A 17,415-nucleotide genomic window follows, 5' to 3' on the forward strand; every position below is an offset into this window, starting at 1 on the left:
GTGCAGCTATATTTGGGAACCACTGGGCTAGAAGTTCTAGAATAAACAGAATTGAGTTGAGAAGAAACTTGTGGTGTGTTTGAAGACTCAGGTAATACTTATGTGCCTGGAGCAGGTTCCCGATCGGCAAACTAACGCAGTTATGATGCAGAGGTAAATTGGAGCCAAATGATGGAAGACCTTTTTTTTTTTTTAATTTTTTTTCCTATTCCTTTATTTTAATTAATTAATTAATTTATTTATTTATTTTTGGCTGTGTTGGGTCTTTGTTGCTGCGCGCGGGCTTTCTCTAGTTGCGGGGAGCGGGGACTACTCTTCTTCGTTGTGGTGCGCGGGCTTCTCATTGCGTGGCTTCTCTTGTTGCGGAGCACGGGCTCTAGGCGCGGGCTTCAGTAGTTGTCGCACGCGGGCTCAGTAGTTGGGGCTCGCAGGCCCCTAGAGCACAGGCTCAGTAGTTGTGGTGCACGGGCTCTAGAGCGCAGGCTCAGTAGTTGTGGCGCACGGGCTTAGTTGCTCTGGGACCTGTGGGATCTTCCTGGACCAGGGCTTGAACCCGTGTCCCCTGCATTGGCAGGTGGATTCTTAACCACTGTGCCACCAGGGAAGCCCGATGGAAGATCTTTAACTGGGTGAGAGATTGTGTTGTGTGCCACAGGCCTTAGGGACCCATCGAGGGGCCTTGAGAAAAAGTGTTTTGATGAGAAGGCGCTTTACAAGATGAGTTCCTCAGTGGTATGCAGGGTGGATTAGACCAGGGGAAAAACCGAAGGCTGGAGAAAGACCCACTGAAGTTTCTGCAGTGGCCCAGGTTGGGGGGGGGGAGGTGTGATGAGCACCTGGGCTCAGATGGGAGCCGAGGGGCCTTTGTGAGCTCGCCTGCCTGGGTGGAACTGGAAACTGAGACGTGTTGTTTTTAAGCTACTTCAGAAAAAAATCCATAAGTTATCAGTGTTCTGTTCATGTGTTTTAACTACCATAAGGAATGATTTTTATTGTGTTTGTGTCCAGGAGGTTTTAGAGGAGTGCAGTAAATAAACTTGCAGAGAAGTAGTTGGCGGCAGCAGCAAGAGCTGCTACTGCAGGGAAGCGGAGAGGCAGGGAGGGAGCCCTTCTTGCCCAGCGACAACCCGTCCTCACCCTGCCTCACACGCTTGGCCAAGGCTAGAGGCAGAGGGATGTACGTTTGACTTGAATGGAGTTTGCCATTCAAATCAAATGGAATGGTTTTCCTTTATTCCTCTAAAACCCAGTCTGTAGGTCAGTGTTTCCCCAAGTGTGTTCCACAGAACATTAGTTTTGCTGGATGGTAATGTGAATTACATGAGAATAAGGAGTCGAAGCCGAATACGTTTGTGAACTGCTGGGTTAAACAAAGGCAGTGGCTTCCTTTACCTCACAGGAGTTCAGGGTGTGTGGCGTGCTGTGCGCTCTCTGGATTTCTAAGAGGGAGAGACTCTGCAGTGTTTCCTAAGCTTATGTGTAGAATCTTTTCCCCTCCAGGTCAGGGACTGGCAAACTATGACCCACACACCGAATCTATCCTGCCACCTGTTTCTGTAAATAAAGTTTATTGGGATGTAGCCACGCCTGTTCCTTGTATTGTCTGCACCTGGTTTTGCACTCAGCAGCAGAGTTGCAGGTTGGCAGCAGAGACCTGGAGACCCAGAGACCGAATGACGGGGACAACTGAAAGTATTTACTATCTGGCTCTTTCCAGAAAAAGTTTGCCAGTCCCTCCTCTAAGAAATTCGTGGAACTGGTGTTCCCTTGGAACCCTTATTGGATGGGTTGTTCTAGCACTGGTTTGTGATGAGTCTGCTTAATTTTATTCAGCTACTGTGCTGCCATGTTTCTTTGCTCTTGCTGTAAACTATTTCCTGTCTCAACCATTTGCCCATTGTCTAAGATGGAAGCCAGGACTCCGTGTATCACTGTTCTTTCACTTCCCACACTCCACCAATCTCCAAGGAGGTATCCAGTTTCCAGTCTAAATAGCTCTCAAATCTGCCTAACCTCACTCTCACCAGACTGGTTTGAATGACCATCGTCTCTTGTCTTGTTTACTTCTTTAGCCTTCTAATTGAGTTCTCTTCCTCCAGTATGGGTCGCTTCCAATTTGTTTTACTCACTGGATCCAGAATGATCCTTCTAAAACACAAATCTAGTCAGCTCACTTCCCTACCTGAAATCCTTCATTGGCCCCTGTGGCCCTCGGGATAAGCTCCAAATCCTCAGTATGGATGTACCAACCAAACTGTAGTCAGGAAAACAGAAACTGCTCTAGGTGTTTCACACTAGAAGAGATTTCATTCATGGAATTAGGTGCTTACAGAAAGAGTTAGATGTGCTAGAGGAGCAGAGGTGAGTGAAGGCCACCGCTAGCAGGTTTACCACAACTTACTGGAAGTGCAGATATTCCAAGAACTAAAGGAAACAGCTGGAGATGCTCAGGCTGCCTGCAGCAGGGAAGTCATGATTTGCAGGGAAATGCCCAAGGCCACAGCAAGATCTTCTGACTGCTGAAGCCCATGCTTTTCTGCCCACCGCTGCCAGAGGAGCAGTAATATAGCTTGTTTTCTCTCACCTCCTTGGTTTCATGTGAGTGACTCTCAGTGGCAGTAAGGAACTGTGTTGAAAGGAGATTCTATAAATGTAGTTCCCAAGTTCTGACCCACTGCAGTGTAGGGAAGAGCATAGACTTAGGGAATGGTACTGAGTGGCTGATAAATAGTCCAGGACGGCCATCTGTAAGACCATGTGTAGTCCAATCCACTGCCCTTCTCCAACTTCAGCTCTCCCATTGTTCTCCACTGTTCACACTTATTCCACCCTACTAGACCCCAAGTTCCAGACTTACTAGAGTGTATTTTTTAAGAGGCCTAAAACTATAAACATTTATTATCTCATAATTTCTGTGAGTTAGAGATTCAGGAGCAACTAATCTGGGTGGTTCTGGCTCAGGGTCTCTCATTAGGCCACAGTCAAGACATCAGCTGGGACCCGTGTCATCTGAAGACTGGACGGGGGCTGAAGGATCCACTTCTAAGATGGTGCGTTCACATGGCTGTTGGCAGGAGGCCTCAGTTCCTTCTTATGTAGGCCTCTCCACAAGGCTGTCTGAGTGGCTTCAGGACATGGCAGCTGGCTTCCCCCAGAACAAGTGATTCAAGAGACAGCCCAAGGAGAAACATACTAGAGTGCTTTAACTCCCCTCTTCTGGGAGCACATTATCTGGTGTCTCGGGTCCGGTTGCCTAGAAGCAGAACCTGAGCTGAGGATTCTTGGAAAGTGACACATCAGATGTATAATATAATTATCTGTATAACTGAATAACTGAATGATCCCTTCTTGTGGTGGAGAATCCAGATGCTTAGCCTCCCTGGGCCTATGTCCCTTTCTGGGGAGCCAACTGAGCAGAGCCCATGTTGTCCCATCAAAACCCCACAGCAGTTCTCAGCATCCTGAATGGCAGCACCTTCCAAGTCCATGTGACCTGTCCAGGTTTTTCGTTGCAAAATTAGAATGAAAATATGATTCTCATTTCTGGATAGGAGAGTATTAATATTAAAATGACAGTTATATTTTTAAAAGGGACCTTAGCTCAAGTTTCAATGAGCTCTTGGCTAAAAGTGCTTTTTCCTGGCTTGTCACGTCCCGGCTAGGTATGTGTTGTTACACATGGAGCCATGAGGGAAGGACTGATATTCCAATATTAATTGTAATCCACATATTTATTTCTTTCATAAAGTTCAGGCATTGGATTTCGCTTCAGACAACCAGAACTTTTGGATAAGGACATATTGTCCATATTGATAGCAGAGTTGTTCCCCCATTTCTCTAATACACAGTGAAGAAAGGGAGCCACTGAGGTCCCCTTGTTTTCATGGGTTTTCATTCTCCCAGAGTTGTTAACTTAGAAAAGTCTGAAGAAATAGCAAGGAAATCTCCCAGTTTGTTCTGCTTGCCAGCTGCTAAGTCTTATGTAAGCTTCATACTATTTTCATGAAGGGAAGTGAAATAGTTTATTGGGAAGAGGGGCTTTTGCATGTCTATGTCTCATCTTTAGGTTTTTTAAATTTCTTTTTTTTTTAAGCACAAAGCTAGTTTTCTTTTTCCATCTCTTTTCCTGGGATAAGTTCTGGCTGGGGTGAGGCTCTGCCTTTCCAGGTCCTTCCTAATTCTTGTGTTCTAGGCCCCTCCTGAGATTTGCTCTTTTGAATGTTAATAGGTGGACCCATTTAGAATGGATCCTGGAGCAGTAGAAAGTGGTGGGGAGGTCTTGAGTTTCCTCTTAAGGAGACTGATGGTTAGATCAGCCTGACTTAACACTGTGGAGTTGTTTGTTATTAGTCATAGAGCTAGAAAACCCAGGCCCTTGAATACAATTTCAGGAAGGTAAATTTTAAAATGGAAAACGGTTTTCAGGCTTCACAACTGCTCCTCATCCTTCCCAAGCCCCACCCCATTGTTGTTGGTGATTTAGAGATGTTTACAAGAAAAGGAAGTCAGTGATAAAGACACTCTACTGCTTTTGCTGTGCTCAGAATCCTCATTTTTGTTGAAAAGAGGATGAAATTTATCATTTCCCTCAATATTTCCACAAGAAGGAGACTTCACTCATCTCCCCAGGAAAGGGAGCGTTAGGACGGACACCTCTCTCCACCTGCCTGATGATATGGAGGGGAACTGACCAACTGAAAGGTGGGGTGACTGGTCCATCACTTCTTTCCTCTCTGCCTGGCCGCTGGGCCATGTGGGCGCACACCTGTGGTCCCTGTGGAGACCGGGCAGGCCGTAGCAGGGCAGGCAGTGGATTGGCAGTGGAAGGCGAGTGCGGGCCTCAGGTCCAGGTCCTGTTCTTCAGCACAGGTCACGGGCAGCCCTGCACTAGGTGATTGTCAGGTCCTTGCTCAGCCATGCAGAAAGCTGACATTGGACTCGCGCATCTTGGAGTGTGATGCCATCTGTCCGAACCCCCGAGAAGGTGGGGGATCCTGACCGTGAATGGCTCTTGACCGACTTCATTTGGATGCTTTCGGGTACTTCAAACTCAGTGTGTCCCAGAGCGGGCTCCCCTTCCCACCTGCTTCTCCCTCGGTTCCTGTTGCGGGGATTGGCCTCCGTGCTCTCGTGGTACCCCAGCGTGCCCTCCCGGGTGTCCGAGCCTGGGAGGCCCCTCGATCCTCCTTTCTCGCCACCCCTGTGCAGGGCCCCTCTGCACCCAGCTCGCAGCCGGGATGTCACCTTTGCCTGAGTCTTGGTGACCCACAAGGCCGGCTGCTGTTGTAGCCCCCGCACACCCTCGCCGTAGTCCTTATTCCCCTGAAGCCTGTTTGCCTGCTCATTCTCTACCTTTCCCGCTAGACTGCAAGGTCCAGGGCTTGTTCATCCTTGAACACTGGTGCTGGTACAGGGGCTGCCCGTCGTGGCTGTTGGATAGATATTTCTTGAGTGAATAACACTCAGGCCCAAGAGTGCTGGAGGCTGTATAGCATAGTGGTCACAGCCCAGCTTTGGAACCTGAGGCCTGGGTTTGGACTCTGCTATTTGTGTCATCTTGGGTGAGTCCCTTACCTTCTGGGTCCTTAGTTTCTTCCCTACTTCCTAGGACTGTGATGATGAAATGCAATAATCCATGCAAAACACCTAGAGCAACATGTGACACATAGCAAGTGTTCGGTGGTTCATAGTACACATCTCTTAATAACAATAACAACAACAACAATAATAATACAGTTGCCCTTAATGGAAAGGAGAAGGCTATAAGAAAAACTTGGAACTAGAAATCACGCGTGTTGAGTGCCTGCAGCGTGGGTTTCAAAGAGGCGGGGAGTTGGTTGGGCACCAAGGACTCCAGCGCGGGCAGTGAAAGTGTAGGAGCAGACGGGCTTCCTGTGGGAAAGAGTGGGCAGGGAGGGGAACGTGGAGCAGGAGAACCCAGAACAGAACCTTGAAAAACCCCGCGCGTGAGGGCTAAGAGGAGCCAGAACAGGAAGAGAGAATGATTCCAAGTAGGAGACTGCGACTCATCAGATGCCAGGGACAGGAGCTTTACAGACGTAGCTGAGGGTGCCCCGAGCTGGGCTGCTGGTCTCTGAAGACCAGAGGCAGCTGGAACGTGATGGGTGGGGCGGTGGGCGGGGAGGAGTAGGGTCAGAGTAAGGAAGAAGCCAGGCCCCGCAAGGGTTTGCAGAGGGCTGCTTAGCTAGCAACGAAGTAGGTGCCCTCAGGCCCGTAGGTTGTACGCTGCAGTGTGTGTTTCTGTGATGCAGATTAGTTTGTGGGTCAATAGAGGACTGATAATGTGGAGGTCACGTTGGTTCACATGTTAACATTTTGCATCACTGGCTAATAGTGGCTGAAAGCCAAGGACTCTAGCAGCGCTGCACGTAGCAAGCCCGGGAGTTAGGGAGCTGAGCAGGACACCCGCGCTCCCTGGGCTCTGCGCCGGGCTGTGTGGCCCCGCTGTCTTGCAGGCCTTTGGGGCCATTCCTCCCCCGTCTTTGTGCTTTTATTCACGGACTCCATACCACTCAGCAGCCAGAATCCCTCTGTTTACCCCTTCCATCATGCTTACCCCTCACCTTTTTTTAAGGTAAAGAGTCATATCTACTACAGTGTTTGTCAGAAATTTAATATTTAAAAAACTTTCAGTGCATTTTATTATAATTATTGTTTTTGTTAGTGCTCGGGTTGAAATTTTAACTTCTTTCCCCACCCTATTTTTCTGATAAACTTTGTTATTCTTAGTTTGTGCTTTCGAAGCATTAGTTTTTAGCAATATATACATCCAATTATAGAAGACATTCCTGTGACTTCTTTTCCTAAGATTGAACAATGCTGGGAGGAGGGATGGGAGGGAACAGCAGGGTCTACAGAAGCTTTTCTCAAGGATCGGCAGACCCAACCATCCTTGGCTCTTTCTCCTTAGTAACTCTTTTCCTAAGCTCTCTTCATTACATATTTAGGTGGTTATGTTTTTGCATTTTTTTCCTTTCTGTGATCTTTTGCTACAGTCTGAACAAGGATCTGAGGCCGAGTTACACCCTCAGCTGAACAGAGCCCCCTCCCAAGCTGCGGAAAGTAGTCCAACAAAGAAGGTAAGGCCAGCGTGAGGGCGTTACTGTGATGGCCTTGTGACCCCTCCCTCCCCTGGGCTGCTTGCCTCTGTTAGCAGACATACCGTTTTAAAGTTTTCATGCCCTGACATGAATGTTTACGATCCAGATTTCCTAGAATCTGGGTTCTTTGTGAAGATTAGGGTCCTGATGATTCCTGGGCTCCACCTTGATGTTTCTGACAGTTTGTACTTCCCTCTTCAACCTCCCAGCTAAATATGGTGGCCTTGCTTTTAGCAAGACCAAGAGGTGCAGTGGGGAGCCCTGCACCCTGCTAAGCCTCGAGGAGCACCCTGGGGGCTGGGGTGGTCTCCCCTTCCTAGTCTTTTTGCCACGGTCTCCCCTTGCCCACCCATGTCACCAAGTCCTGGGCCATTTGCTCGCTCACTCACCGTTCTCTCCCATTCGTCTTCTCCCCCTCCTTTCTCCTTCCCCATTTTCTCAGGCCCTCCTCCCATCACAGAGCACGGGGGCCTGGGCTTGGGAGCACAGGTGAGGCAGGGCCTCCAAGGAAGCAGGCCAACTGTCTCCTTCCAGAAGACACAGTGGCTCGTCAGCTTGGCTTGATGTAGGAGCTGGGGGTAGGAGAATGATGAGCATATGACGAAGACCTCTACAAACTTTAAAACTTAGAACAGATTCAGAACATATTCCCAAAAGCCCCAAAGTGAGGCAAGAGTGAATTTTGTCTTCAGTAAGGAAAGGCCCCATGGTGTGAGATGCACACAGCATTTAAAAAAGAAAGGAGGGGAGGGAGAGAGGGCATCTGAGTCCTGTGTCCTTCCAGGTGACAAAAGAGGTAATAGGCTGCAAGCATGAAAAAAACAAGAAAAAGAAAGAAGGAAAGGCCCCTGGAATTTGATGCCCAGGTCTCTCCAGGTCCTGCCAAGCCACGAATCAGCCACTTGTCCTGAGGTGTGGAGTTTGAATAGAGCACACGACTGACCTTGGGGACAGACCGAGAGGAACATGGGGCATTGACATGATGGGTGGCATTTAATTGTTTAACTTTTGGGTTTTTTTTTTTTAAATCCACAGGACATACCGTATTCTCAGCCCCCATCAAAGCCCATCCGTAGAAAATTCCGACCTGAAAATCAAGCTACAGAAAATCAAGAGCCTACTACTGCTGTAGGCGGGCCAGCTTCTGTAGCAACCGTGAAACCCCATCCAACAGTCCAAAAGTAAGTAGAACAGATAAATGAGCGAAAGGTCGGAAACTTCATTTTAAATCTGCATATACATATGTAAATGTAAACTTACATTTACACTCATCCCCGTGGACAGGTGTGATTTTAATGGTTATAGTCTTACCTTACTCATTTCTATGATGGGATTACAATCTCCCGGTCACATAGAAAGAGGCTTTCTAAGTGATAGGGCTTAACTTGACCCCAGGGACGAGCAAGTCCCAGGCTGGGATGTGCTTTCGGTTGGTTTGATTTCCTTCCCCTCCTCCCCTCCTCTGCCTTTCCTTCCTACCCCTCTTCTTTGTTCTGGCCTGTGTTTTCCTGGGAAGAAGACAGTAATATAAATGGCAGTTTCCCTCTTTGCCTGTCTTATCTCATGTTCCCCGGTGCATGTGGCCAGCTTCAAGACCGTCAGACCCGACTTTGAGTAGATGTGGTGTGTGATTCCTTTTCATCCCCATGAAGAGGTTCTGTTGTTGAGCATCTCAGCACAGAACGGTCACATGCAGAGCTGCTAAGATATCTGTCTGTATCATCAGCTGGATGGAGGGTGGAGACACCTGTGGACATGGCCCGGGACCGAGAAGACCATCCTTCTCCAGGCTTTGGCTTTAAGAAGAGCCATCCCTTGCCTCAGTGAAATTGAGCCAGGTGTCCAGGGCAGAAAACTGCTGCTGCGTGTTACTTCAAGTGAGCCTGACTAGTCACTAACACAAATGCTTGGGATATGTCATGGCACCACTCCAGGGGCCTTGTGGGTCTCAGGGGCTGCTTCGGAGTTACTCCTGCTTACACTGTTATGGGAAGAAAAGCAACAGGTTCTGTGGGTGCAGCTTGCCGTTGAAGCCAATCCCCATTCTGAATCTGTGCAGCACTCTTCTTCAGGTAATGGCTTTTGTTTTTTCCAAATAGACAGTTCCCTGGTAGTATTAGTGCATAAAGGAAGTATATTTTGTCCTTAATAGTCACTGAGAGCTTTGGCCATCTTCCAGCCACCTTCCAGCCTAGAGGATGGATCTCTATCAGGGACACAGACAGCTGAACTTGCTTCCATGTTCTCCCCAGCTTTCCACTGTAATCTGCACTTCACATCAATGCTAGTCACTCAGTGGTGGCTACGACATCCTCCAAAGTGGATGGCGGGGCCGCTGGTGGAGTTCACGCAGAGATCTTTTTTTTTCATCTTTTATTTTTAAATATATAAATTTATCTATTCAGTTTTGGCTGCGTTGGGTCTTCGTTGCTGCGCGCGGGCTTTCTCTAGTTGTGGCGAGCGGGGGCTACTCTTCGTTGCGGTGCGCGGGCTTCTCATTGCAGTGGCTTCTCTTGTTGCGGAGCACGGGCTCTAGGCGTGTGGGCTTCAGTAGTTGTGGCACGCGGGCTCAGTAGTTGTGGCTCGCGGGCTCTAGAGCGCAGGCTCAGTAGTTGTGGCGCATGGGCTTAGTTGCTCCGCGGCATGTGGGATCTTCCCGGACCAGGGCTCGAGCCCATGTCCCCTGCATTGGCAGGCGGATTCTTAACCACTGCGCCACCAGGGAAGTCCTCTTCATCTTTTTTAAAAGACAACTTTATTTAGATACATTTCACATAGCATACAATTCACTCTTTTAAGTGTATACTTCAGTGGTTTTTAGCATATTTACGAAGTTGTGCAACCATCTAATTTTAGAACATCTTCATCACCCCAAAAAGAGATTCCGTGCCCATTAGCAGTCACTTTCCATTCTCCCCTCCCCCACGCCCCAGGCAACCACTCTCTACTTTCCGTCTTCATAGATGTGCCTGCTCTGGCCATTTCATTTAAATGGAATCATACAACATGTGGTCTTTTGTGACTGGCTTCTTTCACTTAGCATCATGTTTTTAAGGTTCATCCATGTTGTATAGTAAGTCAGAACTTAATTTTTTTAAATTGCTGAATAATGTTCCATTATATGGATAGACCACATTTTATTCATCCATTCATCAGTTGATGGACATTTGGGTTGTTTCTACTTTTCAGCTAATAAGAATAATGATGCTGTGAATATTTGTGTACAAATTTTTGTGTGGACTTACCTTTTCATTTGTCTTGAGTATTTATACCTAGGAGTAGAATTGCTGGGTCATATGGTAACTCTATGTTTAACAGTTTGAGGACCTGCCAAACTGTTTTCCACAGTGGCTAAAGCATTTTACAATCCTGCCAGTAAAGTATGAGGGTTCCAAATTTTCCTCCTCTTTACCAACACTTGTTATTTGATTTTTAGGGTTTTTATCATAGCCATCTTAGTGGGTGTGAAGTGGTATCTCATTGTGGTTTTGATTTTTATTTCCTTAATGAATAATGATGTTGAGCATCTTTTCATGTGCTTATTGGCCATGTGTATAACTTCTTTGGAGAAATGTCTTCTCAGGTTTTTGCCCATTTTTAATTGGATTATTTATCTTTTTATTTTTAAGTTATGAGTTCTTTATATACTCTGGATACAAGTCCCTTGTCAGATGTATGATTTGCAAGTATTTTCTCCCATTCTGTGCATTGTCTTTTCACTTTCTTGATGGTGCTATTTGCAGCACAATATTTTTAAGTTTGATCAAGTCCAATTTATCTAATTTTTTTCTTTCGTCACTTGTGCTTTTGCTGTCGTACCTAAGAAACCATTGCTCAGTGGCATAGGGAGGGTGGGAGGGAGACACAAGAGGGAGGGGATATGGAGATATATGTATACATATAGCTGATTCACTTTGTCATACAGCAGAAACTAACACAACATTGTAAAGCAATTATACTCCAATAAAGATATTAAAAACAATTTACTTTAGAGACCACTGCCCAAATCAAGTTCATGAAGATTTGTTCCTGTGTTCGCCTCTAAAAGCTTTATAGTTTTAGCTCTTACATTGAGCCCTGTGGTCTATTTTAAATTCATTTTTGTGTATTATATGATGATAGGGGTCCAGCTTCATTCTTTTGCATATGGATTTCCAGTTGTCCCAGCAGCATTTGTTGAAAGGAGATATTTTCTTTTATCTGCCTGTTCAGTCACTGCCCCTCACCATGATACTCTTTCACTAGTTAGGTGACCACATGGGGTCAGGCTGAGAGAGGCTAGCACCCACCAGCAACGCAAATAGTGCTGTAAATGGCAGGGAACTTTATAAGACTTACTTCAGGTCCCAGACCAGTTTATTTTGGAGTGATAAGGAGCAAATTAGCATTCATAATTTTTTAAAACCTGGAGAGAGGACAGCCAGGCACATGATGGTTAGTCTGTATGGCCCTTTCTCAACTAGGGTTCTGGGAGAGAATTAAGCTCTGATGCCCTTAGACATCCATTGTATGTAGTAAGTTAATCTCTCTCCGATGCATTTAGAGTGGTCGTTACTATATACCGTCTTTGGGAAAACTGAGAAAAGAGTCACAAATCAAGTTGCAAAATGGTCTTCAGCCTTTGGGGAAATTAACGTTAGAACTGACCTATTAATAAGAAACAAATTCTGCTTCAGATATCATCATTGTCTGCTCCATTTAGGGGAGAGGAACTAATAAAATATTCTCTCCAAATGAGCTGCTGAGTCCAGGTTATAAGTAATAAACAGCTCTCCGATTGTGTCATCATTAATGAGCTACCCGTAAGGACAGAAGTGGGTTTTTCTTAGAAATAATTTAGCTTGATTTTTTTCCCCCATATCTAATGTATCTGCTAAGGATGGATTTTGGGAAAATAGAATTGTTTGAACAGTTTAGAACTAGAGATGTTGTGTGGCAGTACTGTGACTGAACCTGTGCCAGCCTCTGTGGCCTTTGCTCTTTTCTGGAACCCCAGGAATTGTCCTGGGCCGCCCCAGGGCATTCCAAGGAGCTTGCGTGGCAGTGTCTGCTTGTCTGTATGACGTTCTCAGTGTGGCTGGGATTCTGTTTCCCTTCCCTCCTCATGTTTGGCAACACTGGAATATCTGTGGGGTTGATGATTGGCATCTCTAATGAAAACCTACCATTTCCAAGAAGAGAAAAGGCAGTATAAACTCACTTCTTAAAAGCTGTACTCAGAATTCCGTGGGAGAAATCAGGGTCCAGGGTGAAGGCTAAGAAGATTTTTCTCATCTAGAGACCCCAGTTTATATTCCTTCAAACGTTGGTTCAGCTGCTTGAACATAAACCAGGTAACAGTCACTCACGTAACATAGAAATTAACTACTTTCTTATGTAAAAGTCTGAGTTGGTGAGTGGTCCAGAAGAGTACGTGCCCAGAACCCAGGTACCTTCTGTCGTCTTGTTTTAGATCCCTGTGAGGGTTGCCTTTATCCATAGGGTCGGAGGTGGCTCACCTCTAACATGTTCATGTTCCAGGTCCCAGGAAGGGGGAAGGAACAAATGGAGAGAAAACAGATTACTTTTAAGGGCATGACTCAGAAGTGGCATACATCACTTCTCTCGGATCCCTTTCACCCAGACTTAGTCATGTGGCCTCATCTACTTGCAAGGGAGACATGGAAATGCAACTAGTTTCTAGTTGCATGGCCATGTGCCTAGCTCAACCTGAGGAGATGCTACTGAAAACAGGAAGGCATGAGAATAGGATTGGAGGACAGTCTGCCACAGAACTTTCAGTGGATGAGCCTCACAGTATGCAGTTCTAAACTGAGAGATCGCCTGATGTACAACAGCAGCAGGCGAAATAAACACCTTGCTGTTACTCCCTTATCTTCCTCCTTGGAAACCAGGCCACTTAGAGCCCACCTTGGAACAGTGAGTAACAAAGTTAGGAGAACCTGGAGAGACAAACTCTAGAAGCAAGTCTTAAGAGGTGAGGCAAGTTAGACACTTTTACTGAACCCTTGAGAGGTTTTTGGGGCCGGATCCTGACTTTGTGTTACTTAAGGCTCATTTGGTTGTAAAACATAAAGAACAACTTGAGCTAGCAAAACCCTGTTCATTATTATAAGAATACAGGGGTGACTCATGGAAACCAGGGGCAGGGATGGATTGGGAGAGAGGACTGTATACCTGTTGGCTCTCCTCCTGATTCTTCTCTATTTTCTGTCATTTTTATCTGTGAAGACTTCTCAACCACCTTCAGCTCCAGATGTTACATTCTCACTGTGCAGGGCCCAGGCTAAACCAAACTCTTAACCAGGACCCATACATCCCTGGGAGAGAGAATCTGGTCAGCTTAGCACAGGCCAGCATCCGTTCAAGTGTGAAAACAGAGCTGAGTGTTTCTTAAGACAAATAGGACTGTCTGCCTGGGGCCCATCCCTGTGGAGGGAGGGGGAAGGGGATGGAGACAGTTCCCAGAGAAGGGGAAACTGTTATAAGCTGACACACTTAGCGTGGTATTTGTTTAAGTAGGGGCATCCAGTTCTGATCAACATGTATTTTCATAAAACTTTTGGACTTCCCTGGTGGTGCAGTGGTTAAGAATCTGCCTGCCACTGCAGGGGATACAGGTTCGAGACCTGGTCTGGGAAGATCCCACATGCCTCGGAGCAACTAAGCCCGTGTGCCGCGACTACTGAGCCTGCACTCTAGAGCCCGCGAGCCACAACTACTGAGCCCACGTGCCACAACTACTGAAGCCCAGGCTCCTAGAGCCCGTGCTCCACAACAAGAGAAGCCACCACAATGAGAAGCCCACACGCCACAACGAAGAGTAGCCCCCGCTCGCCGCAACTAGAGAAGGCCCGCGTGCAGCAATGAAGACCCAATGCAGCCAAAAATAAAATATAAATAAATGAATTTATTAAAAAAAAACCTTTTTGTTTTGTAATAATTATAGATTCATAGGAAATTCAAAAATAGTACAAAGAAGTCCTGTGTATCTTTCACCTAGTTTCTCTCAATGATTGCATTTTACCTAACTGTAGTATAATATCAAAACCAGGAAATTGACGTTGGGACAGTGTATATGTATAGTTCTTTGCCATTTTATCACATGTGTGTGTCTTGTAACCACCACTGTAATCAAGGTACAGGAGTCACCCTTACCCCATCTTCTTCTTTACTCCTTACCCGTGGTAACCATTGATCAGTTTCCCATCTCTATAACTTTGTCATTTTCTGGATGTTATATTCATAGACTCACACAGCATGTGACCTGAGTTTGGCTTGTTTTCACTCGGCATAATGCCCTTGACATCTGTCCAAGTTGTTGTATACATCAATACTGCTAAGCAGTATTCTATGCTATGGGTGTACCACAGTTTGTTTAGCCATTCACCTATTGAGAGACATTTTGTTTGTGTCTAGTTGTCGAGTATTACAGATAAAGCTGCTGTGAGCATCTGTGTACAGGTTCTTGTGTATACCTAAGTTTTCATTTCTCTGGGCTAAATGTCCAAGAGTGTGATTGTTGGGTTGTGTGCTAAGTGTATATTTAGTTTTTAAAGAAACTGCCAAGTTGTTTTCCAAAATGGCTGTACCATTTTATCTTCCCACCAGCACTGTATGAGGTTCAGTGTCTCCACATCCTCACCAGCATTTGGTATTGTGACTGTTTTTTAAATTTAGCTGTTCTAATACGTGTGTAGTGGTATCCCACTGTGGTATTAATTTGCATTTCCCTAATGGCTAGAACATCTTTTCATGTGTGTATTTGCCATCATGTGTCCTCTTCGGTGACATGTCTCTTCATCTCCTTTGCCCATTTTCTAATTGAGTTGTTTTTTAATGTTGAGTTTTGAGAGTTCTTTATATATTCTAAATACAAATCAATGCGGTTTGCAATGTTTTCTCTCAATCTGTGGCTTGTTTTTTCATCCTCTTAAAAGAGTCTTTTGCAGAGCAAAAGTTTAAAAATTTTAAGGAAGTCCAACTTACTTATTTCTTTTCCTTTTATGGATTGTGCTTTTCTTGTCACCTCTAAAATCTCTTCACTAAGCTCTAGGTCCTGAAGATTTTTTCTCTTACATTTTCTTCTAAAAGTTTTATAATTTTACACTTTACATTTAAGTTGGTGATCCATTTTGTGTTAATTTTTATGTAAGGTGTGAGATTTGGGTCAAGGTTCATTTTTTGGCCTATGGATATTGAATTGCTTCAGCACTTTTGTTGATAAGGCTGTTCTTTCTCCATTGACTTGCTTTTGCACGTCTGTCAAAAATAAGTTGGTTGTACTAGTGTGAGTCTATTTCTGGGTTCTTTATTCTGTTCCATTGATCTATGTGTCTTTCCCTCTGCCAATACCACACAAGATAGTAACGAAGATTAGTATCTTCATTACTTCACCACTTGATACTATAGCTATATAAGTCTTCTGTTTTTCCCACTTATAATTATTTTTCAAAATTGTTTAGCTATTCTGATTCCTTTGACTTTCCATTTGATTTTAGAATAATTTTGTCTTGCGCTACAAAAATCCTACTGGGATTTCTATAGGAATTATGTTAAACCTTTATGTCAATCTGGGGAGAGTTGACATCTTTTACTATGTTGAGTTTTCCAATCCATGAACATTTATTTCTCTATTTATTTAGATCCTATTTTATTTTTTTCATCAGTGTTGTATAGTTCTGAGCATGTAAATTACGTATATGTTGTGATATATCTAAGAATTTCAGCTTGAGTCTTTATAAATGAAGTTGTATTTTTGATTTTGATTTTCAGGTGTTCATTGTTAGTATATCAAAATACTATTGATTTTTGTAGATTAATCTATCTTGCAAATTCACTTCTGTCCTTACTGAAATCACTTGTTAGTTCTAGGAGTCTTTTATAGATTCCTTGGAATTTTCTACATGGACCGTCGTGTCATCTACAAATAGGGACAGTTTCGTTTCTTTCTTTTCAATATGTGTACCTTTTGTTTCCTTTTCTTGTATAATTGGGCTGGCTAGGACTTCCAGCACTATGTTGAAAATAGTGATGAGAGTAGAAATTTTTGCCTTGTTCCTAAGCTTAGGGGGAACCATTCAGTTTTTCATTAAGTATGATGTTAGCTATAGTTTTTTTGGTAGAGGTTCTTTATCAAGTTGAGGAAGTTCACCTCTGTTAATAGCTTTCTGAGAGTTTTTATTATAAATTGGTGTTGCATTTTATCGGGTGCTTTTTCTACATTAGTTGATATGATCATGTGATTTTTTTCTTTCACCTGTTAAGATGGTGAATTATATTGATTGTTTTTTGAATATTGAATCAGTCTTGTATCCCTGGAATAAACTCCTCTTGGTCATGATATATAATTCTTTTTTATATTGCTGAATTCTATTTGCTAATATTTTATTAAAGATTTTACATCTATATTCAGGAGGGATATTGTGTCTAATTTTCTGTCTTGTTAGGCTGCCCCTTTCCAAGTCCTTTGGCTAGAGAGAGCAGAATTATGGGGAGGCTTTATATTGTCTGCTCTCATTGGCATTGATGGGATGCATGAAATGAAAAAGAAAACCTAGGGAATTCATGACTATTCTTTCCCTGGATACTGAGTTCCCTAGCTGGTTTGCCTTCTTCACTCCACTTTGCAGAGTCATCTTATATTATTCTATATATTATGTCCAGGGTTTTAACTGTATTTAGTGGAAGGAATAGAGAGAAGTGTGCCTCCTCCGTCTCATCCTGAAACCAGAAATCCTATCTATATCTTGTAAAAAATAGATTTTGAAGCGTCTTCCCTGCCTATTTATGGGTAAAAAAAAAATTAATCTTTCAACTTGTTGGGGAGGGGACATGCCTTCTACAGGTGAGCAGAGTGGCTGACATAGTGTATATTCGTAGTGATCAGTCACCAGATCTCTCTAGTGGTCACAATGCATTCTAGTTCAGTCGCTCTGGCCTAGAACCCTTCTCCCAGTGATTACAAATATGTTTGTTTTTCTAGGGGAACTTAGGTTGCCCTTTTGCTCTGAGAATTCAATATTTCTTGCTGTGGGATATAAGGATGTAGGTTCTACAACCACATTGACAGTTTTGAGGGGGAAAGAGGGTGCTAAGAAAAATTAGGGCCAGACAGGCAGTGTAAGCAGAGACAGTAATGGGCCGGGTGGGATGTGTGGTCCCTTTAGTTATACCTGTTCTGTGAATTTACTCTTGACTTAATTTGGGAAGACTGGTATTAAAACATTTTTGTGTTTTTCTCAAGTGCCACAGAATGTATGTTGGTGTATGCACATGCACACACGCACTCACA

At 44.5% G+C, this 17,415-nt stretch overlaps 1 protein-coding gene across 5 annotated transcripts in view; it reads left to right on the forward strand.

The window, feature by feature from the left end:
- REPS2 (RALBP1 associated Eps domain containing 2) overlaps nt 1–17,415 on the forward strand; it is a 232,560-nt gene that overhangs the window by 195,703 nt on the left and 19,442 nt on the right. For all 5 annotated transcript variants that reach the window (XM_061178368.1, XM_061178371.1, XM_061178370.1 and 2 more), the window contains 2 exons: nt 7,017–7,100; nt 8,157–8,302. In XM_061178368.1, coding sequence (XP_061034351.1) covers nt 7,017–7,100; nt 8,157–8,302 — 230 coding nt within the window. The remainder of the gene's footprint in view (nt 1–7,016; nt 7,101–8,156; nt 8,303–17,415) is intronic.

Source organism: Eubalaena glacialis, chromosome X (genome assembly GCF_028564815.1).
Source record: "Eubalaena glacialis isolate mEubGla1 chromosome X, mEubGla1.1.hap2.+ XY, whole genome shotgun sequence".
Classification (NCBI taxonomy): domain Eukaryota; kingdom Metazoa; phylum Chordata; class Mammalia; order Artiodactyla; family Balaenidae; genus Eubalaena; species Eubalaena glacialis.